The 11250-nt window shown below is 30.9% G+C and overlaps 1 protein-coding gene across 2 annotated transcripts; it reads left to right on the top strand.

The window, feature by feature from the left end:
• Nucleotides 1-3130: 3130 nt before the first annotated feature.
• LOC140985338 (probable protein S-acyltransferase 13) lies at nt 3131-6918 on the top strand. 2 transcript variants are annotated; one of them, XM_073453169.1, is made up of 6 exons: nt 3148-3489; nt 4728-4970; nt 5178-5268; nt 5506-5632; nt 5724-5809; nt 6126-6918. In XM_073453169.1, the coding sequence occupies exons 1-5, from the start codon at nt 3445-3447 to the stop codon at nt 5806-5808; spliced, it is 591 nt and encodes a 196-aa protein (XP_073309270.1). In that variant the 5' UTR covers nt 3148-3444; the 3' UTR covers nt 5809; nt 6126-6918. The 2 variants fall into 2 exon arrangements, 1 of the variants encoding a protein (XP_073309270.1); XR_012176745.1 differs by lacking the exon at nt 6126-6918 and adding exons at nt 4393-4442; nt 4568-4621 and having other exon boundaries at nt 3131-3489; nt 4728-5632; nt 5707-5979.
• The last annotated feature ends 4332 nt before the right edge of the window (nt 6919-11250 follow it).

Below are 11250 nucleotides of genomic sequence, written 5' to 3'. Positions count from 1 at the left end.
AAAAAATAATATAACGTGTTTATAATATTATGAAAAAATTGAAAAATATAGTTGAAGAACTCACAAATTTTATTAGTTATATTTTAAAAATTAAAGCGAGTTACACCCATATATGGTACAAGGTTTTCTACCCCGCAATGAGATGTACAAATAGTAAAACCACAATTAAAAAATAATTCATTAAAAAAGTAATTTGAGAAAAGTATTGCAAAATTGCAATCACAGAATAATTTTACGTTAAAAAAATATTCTTACAAATAATCTTTAACATATTTCAATATCTACAAAATATACGATGCTTCTTAGTTCATATTTTAAAATCAATTTGTTATAAAAGTGACTTATTTATATGTAAAATAAAAGAAAAGATAAGATATAAATATGAAATATTCATTAGCAATTATGAAGAAATACACTAATTTTAGTAACAAATTTTATCAGCAACAAAAAAAAATCATGGATAAATTGATAAATTCAACATGCATTAATATCCAAAGGCATTTAAGATAGACAATAAATTATAAAAGAATCCATTAAAAATTTATAGATTTAATTTGCTAAATTAAATGAATAAGGGTATATTAAAACATTCACAATTAGAAGTGATATATTTATATGTATGTTAGATGTTAGATTTTACTGAGAAATGTAAATAAATAATTTTTTTTTCTTTTAATTTAAAAAAGAAATAGGAATGTGTATTAATGTCCAAATCCATTTAAGATAGAAAATGAATTACAAAAAACTCCTAAAAAACATATTAATTTAATTTGCTAATTTAAATTAACAAGAAAATTTAATTAAATAATTTTTTTTGGCATAAAAGTTAGGAATGAAAGAGGAATGTGTATTAATGTCCAAATTTATTTAAGATGGACAATGAATTGCAAAAAAAAACATTTAAGATAATCTATTAATTTGTTTGCTAACTTAAATTAAATTAAATAAATGAAGAAAGACAAATAAGGAAATTCACAAATGAAAGTGGTATATTTATATGTATGTTAGATATGTTTTGGGAAGTGATTCTCGTAAATTTACATTAATATTAATTAAATATCTTAAAAAAATTAAATTTTCCAATGAAGAATATCACGTTAATCTTTATCGTGAATTATTTTGTTTAAATCTTTATTTGTTCGTTTGTTTTTTCTCGAATTGGAAACAATACATGTCAACTCTTCAATAATTTTAAGACACTATTCATGTGGATGAGGTCGAACAAACCATCATGATATAATCAATTGCATTTTCATTGGCTCGTTTAGTTTGATTCATTCCATATTTCCATCCCGTCAAATGTTTGGTGTTAATTATTATATGTAATCATATTAATTATTAACATGCATTAATCAAATTATTGCATAAAATATTAAAATATTACCTTTAATATATAAATTTTATTTTACATTAATTAATTATTGAAATAGTATGATTATAATTTATCATTTTATCTCAAATTTAATCAATTATAATTCATCAATTACTATTATATATCCAATTCAAATATTTTAATAATCAAAATATTTTTAAGATATTCTTGTTCATTGGTTGGGAAGAGAACTCTTTCATCTATTCCCATGAATATGAGTATATGATGTCTGAACTAGTTGCACTTGTGATTTGTGAAAATTTGCATTGACAAACAACGTAAATTAACGATACATATTTTAAATTTGTGAATTAAAAATAGGACTTCACTTACTCCAGTAACTAAGACACTATCTGAAACTTGATAACTATTTTTTATCATGTTATCGGTCAATTAAGTCTTAGTCAACTAAATCATAATTTTTTGTATATATAATTTTAGTTTTTTACACTTGAGTGCTAATATAGTGTCGTAAAATGATGATATGATATTAAAAAAAATGTTGATATGGCGGTGGACATTGATGATGCATGTGTCCGAATCCGTGTTCACGTTCTGGTGAGAAAAACTAAGATTGAAAAAAAAAATGTAAATAAGTGTACCGAGATAATGAATTGAAGAACAACATGACAAAAATGAAAAATGTACAAATTATAAGAACAAGAATGTCATTTTTTCTTAAATATATAATTATAATGGACTAATTGTAGAATCAAGCAAGTGTTTTTCCAGAAAAAAAGTTTTTTTTTTTTTTTTAAATGCTAATCCCATTCAAATGCAGTAACCCTACTTTGGAAGAGAACATATAAATCAAGATGTGCTATTCGGCCCGGGATTCGTCTGCTTTCTCCAACAAGAACTGTTTCGAGCTTATTAATTCACAGAGGAAGAATTATTCACAGAAGAAATTCAAATTCGAAGGTTGTGCTGTAACAATAGGTAGGCTTACTTCTGGTGCAGCCTGGGCTTACGCTATTATATGTCGAGCCTTCTCTGCTGAATGTTTGAAATTCAATATTGCTAGCAACAACACAAATAAGACAAGAAGAAGCACAATATTCCCATTCTTGTTGCATTTAGGCAACAAGCAACTAATAAGAGAATGGGTTAAAAATTTAGAGCGACGCTACATGTACATCTATATTTGTACATCAATTTGTACAACACAAAAAATTCAATAGAAAAATTCAATTTGTCAAAATCTCACAATATATTGAATACAAAATTTCGCGATATAACAGAAAAATCTCGCGATATAATGGTGATAAATATCGTTGTAACGATATATTGATTGTACCTTTAACATTATTCAAAAATTTATCCTCCAAATCGAACATCAGCACTTCTCTAGCTAGTTGCATTTATATGTTGTTTTTTAATTATATGCAAGTGCGCATTTTTCCCTATGATGTACTCCTTAATTTCAAAATTTTAACAAAATTTTAATTTTTAATAAATTACAGTCGTAAAATAAGATGAAATAATTTTTTAACTGGAGTCCGCCGTTTTTGTCGGTCAAAAAATACAAAAAAAGAAAGGAAAAAAACAAGTTAATAGATTAAAAAAATGAGTAACGTACACAAATTACATGATTAAAAATAAAAATTCATCGTAACATTATAAAAATAATAATATATAAATTATATGACTAAAAACGTAATTTAAAATTACTAAAAATGTATATTATATGACCATAATAATTAGATTAGATTCTCATTGGGCCCATGGAAGAGCAGCTGTTAACTTTAAAGCCAACAAAAAGTAGCCCATTTACCTTTTTATTAAACAAAATCAGCTGAACTTGTCGGGAAATAAATTATATGCCACGGAGACCTATCAGTGCTCCGGCGGATTGAAGGCAGGCTGAAAAATCTTGCTCCACAGATCTTGTGACGCCTGGTTACAACCCGAAGATCACACTGTTTAGTACTTCCGTCGAGGATATTCGGTACCAGAATGGATCTGAACCCCTTCAGAATATGCTCCCCGGTTGAAGTCTCTGGGATACTCTATGATTATTGTGGTATTAGGCATAATCGGAGTCTCATACCACACCTCCTCGACGGTGGAGCATGACTTTGTTGTCTGTTGTGCTGGTCACTCTATTTCATGCTCTGGTAATTGTACTTTATCTTCATTTCCCCTCTTTTTGCAAATTATTTTGTCGCAATCGATTCGTTAGCAGTTTATAAAAGTATACATTCTGTTCTTTGTTGTGCTTATCTTAATCGTTAGGTTAAAATATGCTGTTGTAGTGGTTATGAGTCGCAGATATGGCCACCATGGGCTTTAATTTGAGTTGGCCACCGAGTTCCATAGTAATGTAATGGAATTGTTGCATGTGTTCATACATCTGTTATAAATTCTTGTTCAATTTTTGAAAATTTTCTGAAGATATCGAAACATGTAAAGTTGCAAATTGTATTCAAAATTTTTATGTAGTACAAACATAATTGTGATATATCAAAGTTCATAGACTATTCAAAATATATTTACACTTCTTCTATGTTGAATGTCAGCTCAGAAAATTACAAATATAACATAATGATTTAGAATTTGACAATAGCGTATTAAAATGTATGTGTTGCTAACGCCTCGTGCTGTGGTGGACCGAACAGAACCATAAGTTGTCTCATCTTTATAATCAATCACTCTTGTTTAGTTGAAAAATTTATACATAGTTCAAAGTGTTGATCGCTTTTTTATATTCCATACAACTTATATCATAAGATTGATTGTGTTGTTACCTATTTTGCATTGCATGAGCTTTTGATCTTTTTTTGTATCTCTCTTTCCTATTCCTTATTTATTTTCTTTTCATCATGTTTCCCCTTCGTCGCCTTTTTGTGACAATTTTTTTTTAAATTGACTCTCCACAATTCCATATTGATGCATCATGGCCTTTTAAAAGTGATCAGCACTTTGAACTGGGGTAGCCGTCCCCATTCCATTCAGTCCATTCTAACGGCGTTCCATTGAACCATGGTTGTTATGTCTTGCCTTCTATGTTATCCGGGCAGTGATAGAAAGCAACATGATATGTTTAAGGCTGCCAAGAGTACTAATTGAGGTATAAAAACTAAGGCAGCATTTCGGTATTAACACACAGTAACATAATATATATAATGAAGAATAACAGCAGTAAAGCTGTTGTCCGATATATGGATAACTTAATGTTATTTTCCATTGATGCAGATACTTAGTGTTGATACAGTAATAAGAGCTTCACTGAGACCCTGACAAAAAGAAGTAGTGTTTCAACTAAATATTTGCATGACAGTTGATGAAATATATGCCATTGTTACTTGGATAGATTACCTGTATTCTCTCTTCTAAGTGCTGGTCACTTTTGCAGCTTGTATTATTGTCATGGAGCTATTTTATGGTTCTCCTAAAGGATCCTGGTTCAGTTCCTGCTAACTGGAAAATGTCGCCTCAGCAGAATGTGGAGGATGGCAGTTCTGTAATATCTTCAATTTCTGTGGTGTTCCCAAACATGACTTCTTCGCAGGGTTCTGAAAGAAAACCAACAGGCTACTGTGATCGATGCCAAAATGGCAAGCCACCGCGCTGCCATCATTGCTCTGTTTGTAAGATGGTTTAATTTTTCAATATTAAAAAACGAACCATTATAAATTTCACTAGTAGCCAGGTTACTCTCTAGGCCAAAGTTCTTATTATCTTCTATACTGTTGGTCTACTAACAGTTCGTGGTACATTATGTTACCCACTTGGATGCTCTTTAGATGCTGCACTATATTATTTGTCATCTTGACTTATAAATATGGTACTGTCGGGTTTACAGGCCAATGATGCGTTCTTAAGATGGATCATCATTGCTTATGGGTTGTCAACTGTGTCGGGGCTCAAAACTACAATTTTTTTTTCTTTTTGTGGTGAGATCGATTTCATCTCCATATTCTGTATTTTGAAAAGCTTGTTGTTGATAAATAAAATATAGTCGAATTTAATTTGACAAATTACATGTGTCATTTATTGAGTTATCTCATATATACTTATTTTCCATGAGAGAGGATTAAGCAACATTTATGAAGCTTTGGCATAATCTACTTGGATAGAAATCCTCTAACAAAATTCCCAATTCTAAATTGATGATCTATAATGTCTTATAGGTCTACTCTTTTCTGGAGACATTGCTGAATACTCTTGTGCTGCTTCCCAATTTCATAAAGTTCTTTCGAGGAGTAAAGCATCATTCGAGCTCACCTGGGAAACTGGCTGTCACTTTCTTGGCCTTTGGTAACTTTTCTTTCCATCGATCAACTTAGAATCCCCAACTGTCTGTTTTTTCATTCCTTTCCTACTTCTCACAGAGCGTACATTGATGCAGTTCTGAATCTTGCTTTTGCGCTCAGTCTTCTTTGTTTCGTAATTATGCATGCGTCGTTGATTATCAGCAACACAACGTCAGTTGAGGTAAAGATGCATCTTCTGCAATTACTTGGTACTTGAAATATTATTATCGGGGTTAGATTGAGTTCGAGGAGGGAGGAGGGGGGAGGGTGAGGGATGGCCACCCTCCACTTCATAATTTTTTTTAAAATAAAATTATATGATTTCAAAAAGGGAAAATACTCCCTGCATAATTTATTAATTAAGTCACCACCCCTCTTGTGGTCGTACTCCACTCTTCATAATTACCGGTTTCATGCTTGGCCGTTGGCGTTATGCCTACTGAAATTGAAATGGGCTTTCTTTCTAGAACGTTGTGTATTTTGTGGTTTTTTTGTAGTATGATTCTCGTATCGGCTTCTTCTATCAGTCACCGTAGAGCTGCTTGGTTTTTTTTTTTTGGCATTAGATACCGAAATCACACTTCCTTGTCATTGAACCTTTTTCTTTGTGTGAGTTTTTGTTTCATCTGCTCTTTTTCTTGAATTGGCATTAAGGTCTCAGTCGCATTCGACTACCCAATTGTTTATCTGATGTTTCAGGTCCGTGAGAAGCAAAAAGGTGTACGGTGAAAATATGACACGGGATGGAGGAAAAACATTGAACAGATCAAAAGCACCTAATATTGTAACTTGACTTTTCTACGATATTTAGCTCTCGTATGTTTTGAGCTTGCCATTTTTATTTTTATTCGCAACAATGATAACGAACACCACCCCTCAAAAGCGCTCTGAAATTCTAGTAACATGTCATTTGTTCAAGGTGAGGAATGATGGGAGACTTTTTTCTCTAACTTGTATTCTTCAGTATGTATACCATGACATTTTTAGATAAATCAGCGATAGTTGTTATTAGCTACCCGTTAAAAATATCGTCACTGGATATTCGTCATATAAACCTTGTGGATATCTGTTATTCCACGCAAACGAAATATCCAAGTAACATAGGAAAGCAACATTATCGGAAATTTTACGTTTCTCGATGTCTTTTTCGCAGTATATTTTCCACATCCATGTAGGTCTGTGGCACTAGAAAGTTGTTTTGGCCGTTTCTTCTCTTCTCGAAAGAAGATCTGGACAGAGTACCTGAACTTCACGGCATTGATTTTCCCACTCGTTCTGACATTGTAGCATGAGGAAGAGTAGATCTATTTGAGACGGTCTCACGAATTTTTATACGTGAGACGAGTCAATCCTACCGATATTCACAATAAAAAGTAATATTCTTAGCATAAAAAATAATATTTTTTCATGGATGACATAAATAAGAGATCTATCTCATAAAATACGACCAGTGATATCGTCTCACACAAGTTTTTACTCATGAAGATTTTTGTCTTCTCCAAATATATAGGTAGTCATTAAAATTTTCGGCAGTTGTCTCCTTGAATTCGTCTTCATTATATTTGTACGAAGAAAACTCTTACGTTGCACACACACATATATATCATTTCTCATGTTTTAGATCTTTAGATTCACACAACATGATATCTTGCATTCGATAATCAGATATTCATCACGTCGCAAATTTAACTTACATATCGAGTTTATAGAGAGCCATTTGATAAACAACTAATGAATTCAAGGTGATATGTTATCACATACTCGATGGATCACTCAAACTAATAAAAAAGATACATAACTTAGATCAAAGTAAATATTTTTATGCATATAAATTTTTTTTATTTTTGTTACAATCTCCGAGATTCGAACCCATGACCGTGGGGAGAGAAGATTATGCCACTGGTCCGAGATGTTCAAGACCACATGCTTGCGATTTTACCATGCGATCCAAAGGTGTCCGGGTTCGTCCGGTGCAATGTATAGTAGCGCCACCCCGTGTATAGACACTGAAATAAGTTAATTTTTTTTTTTGTTTTATTTAGGTACCATTCCATGATGATAATTGTTACTATTTGTAATTAAAATTGTATTTAGATAGATGAATTTTTCAAATGTATTTTTTGGTAGTTTTCAAATCCACCTCTTGCATGTTTATATAATGTTTCATGCAAATGATTATGAATTTCAAGTTTACTCAATAACGAAGGGATTTAAAATTCATTCTATTTAGTGTAATTAATGTGTAAATAAGTAAGATAAATTATCTATTATTTTTCTTTGGGTTCACTCCCTATCCACAAAATTGTAGTACTATGTCATACAAATTGTGTTACACTTCATGTGGAAATGTGGTACACTTCATGTGTAAATGTGGTACTAAAAAAAGTATCCAGGGATTGAACACAAAAAAAACGACGGCTGGGGCTGAAAGCCTATTTCCCATCGAATTAACCTATTTATTTAATGACGGCCGCCTGTTAACAGCAAGTTGGCGTGTCCTAATGATAAAATAATAATGATATACTGCTTCAGTGGATCCTACTAGCCTAGAGCGTGGGAAAAAATAAAAATCAAGGATGGCAAAAATATTAACGGGTGAAGTTGGGTGAATCTGGCTACCCCATTTTCCATTTGAAGTCTTTTAGCTTAATTATGATCAATTTAGATAATTCGTTTATTTCCCCTCACCAAGACTTGTCCGTTTTCAGACAAATTATAAGTTACATAGTTGTACAAGTGCATCATTCATGTGAAATCAAAAAATTATTATTTATCAATAACATATAATATATAATTCTTGAACAAAATTAGAAAAGAATCTTCTGGCCTGGCTGGATCATATATGTTTTTCTTATTGCGATTTTGATTTTTCATATCATCAAATTCAAATTTAAATTATGTATTTTTCGATTTTTTGTCTTTTATCGAGAGTGTTGATATAACATTATATATTTAGTGTTTCATTCATGTCACGTCGAAAAATGATTAAAAATATTAAAAAAATACAAATATAACGGATCAATCTCGTGAAATCATCCCACACAAGCACATAACACTGAACTTCATGATTGATAAAAAGATTATAGTTGATTTTATTTACGCAGATTAAACAAAATCACATGCAGAAAATAATCTTTAACCGATATATATCTCCATACAGGAATTAAGCACCGAAAAGGGTAAAGATATTCCTTCATATGTGTTATCCAGTACTAGCTAGTTAGCACTGATTTCGATGGCTTCTCCATCTTAACAAGTTGGCCGGCGCCGGTACAAAACTGGGGATCCTTTGAGTTGCAGAACTCCGAGATGATCAAGGCGGACCAAACCACGAGAGGCGTGAAGAAAAGGATCAAACCCAACGGCACCATCCACAGTTGATGGTTACCGGAATGGTAATTGGTATCCCACCAAGCCAAGATCATGCCGCCTGTAACACTCAACATGAAGGAACCAACACAACCCAGCCATGTCCTCAGCATCCTTTGAAATGAAGAGCTCCGGAGGGTGATTTTTCCTCCGTGTGCTGATTCGTGATCGGTAGAGCTGCGCGCTGCCATCACGCCGATCGATTGGAGTTGGCGAGATATTCAAGAAGCTAGCATGGGTGGAGTGGATCGGAGGAATCTGTTTGAAAGGAAAAGAAAAATGGTTTGAATTTATTATGATTTATGGTGGGTAAGGGGGAAGGATTTATGTGGGAAAGGTAATTATCAAACCAATATTTAGATACAACTATTAATCAACAAAGGTTTTATTTTAGTCGAGAAATTACGATTTTAGTAATGTAATTTAACCATTTTCTGTTTTTGGATTCTTTAAAATTGAGGTTATAATTTTAACGAGATAAGTTAATATTTATTCTCACTTTTGGTCTTTTTTTATCTTAATAGTGACATGACTTAAGATATGTCAGCAATATCTGACGCTATATCATCAGTTTTCGGTGTCACTCCATCAATTTCCGATGACACTCAAGTTAAAAATACGTAAAAAAAAAAAAAAAAAAAAAAAAAAAAAAGAATAAATAACAACTTTTCTGATGATCAAAATGAAAAATAATAAAATTACAAGACTAAAATTATAATATTTCTTATTTGTTTGCTCTTTCATGAGTAATTTATTGAAATAATCTTATATTTAATCTAAAATTATTATGTATTCCACCAAAGTTTTTAGATTTAATGAATGCAAATTTTTTATTCCTTTATTATTTGCTAAAATTCTCTTTTTCCGAATAAAATTAATATAATGCAAGAAATTTGGATTAAAAAAAAGATATATTAAATTTCTAGTGATATTTGAATTATGAAATTGGAATAATTAAGTTAAAGCCTTCCTCAATTTGACACAAGGGTTTTTGCTATACCTAGAGTTCTGCTTGGGGTTCCATCAGANATATATCAAGGAAGACAACAACGTTTACAAGCTAATAAATTAATTCACGGGTCGTTAGAGTGTGTATATCCGACGGTCTACATTTATTAATATGTACGAAATCCATGATTATTTATTTATTTTTACGTAGAATCAACACGTGAGAATAAAAAAAGACTATTAGATAAAAACAATGTGTAATATCGATCGTTTAGCGCTATCAACCAAAAAATCAATATCAAACATAAAAAAAAAAACAATTTTTTGAAATTCAAACTCATTTGTGTTCTTATATGTTTAGCTTAGAATTTAGAAAAATAACAGAAAAAAAATTAAATTAAAATTTACCTAGTTCCATGTACGTATCCTTTTGATAATGGTCGTGCTTGGAATCTTAGGCGATGTCACGTAATCCTTTTCTTAGAAGAAGGACGATGACAAATATATTCTTTGGATCCTAGTACAACAATTTTTAAGGTGTAATTTAAATAATTTTTTTTAATACAAAACTCATATGAGATCGTCTCACAGAATCATTTTGTGGAACATATCTCATAACCGACCCGACCCATTAAAAATATTAGTTTTTATGTCAAAATATTAGTTTTCATTCCAAATATGGGTCGGGTCGATCGTCTCACAAATACTGATCCTTACGAATACTGATCTGTACGTGAAACCGTATCACATTATACCAACTTTTTTTTAATGATTTTTAATTATGTAATATATGAAAATAAGGTTTGAAAATATAATATAGTACTTTCTTGAAATAACTAATAGATTAGTCAAAAAATTTAGAAGTTCGATGATACAAAATTAAGTGTTAACACAATAGAAAGGTGATATTTATAAATATAATTGTATATTATTCTCTTTTCTTTTATTTTNTTTTTTTTATAAAAAGACTTACTTTACTTGAGAGGGACTCGGAGTCCTCTTGTCTGTAATAAAATCGTAATATTTGTTATTTTTTAAAAGAAATATTTTATTATCACATGACAATGTAACTCCATATATATCATAAATCCTAGAAATTTTATATATAAATTTATATAACATGATACCATAAAAAATTCTTACAAGATCTGGCGCATCTCCGACAAGAAGTAGATACTTTGAAAAAAATATCAAATATATAACATTTTCCCGGGCTAATTGTAACAAGCGTAAATGTGAAAATTTTTAAATACATAAAAACCAAACAAATATATTAACCAAAAAAAATATTAATAGATTAATATA

The sequence above is a fragment of the Primulina huaijiensis genome, chromosome 9, assembly GCF_012295235.1.
Source record: "Primulina huaijiensis isolate GDHJ02 chromosome 9, ASM1229523v2, whole genome shotgun sequence".
NCBI classification, from domain to species: Eukaryota; Viridiplantae; Streptophyta; class Magnoliopsida; order Lamiales; family Gesneriaceae; genus Primulina; species Primulina huaijiensis.
This window is presented reverse-complemented; position numbering and strand designations above follow the sequence as displayed.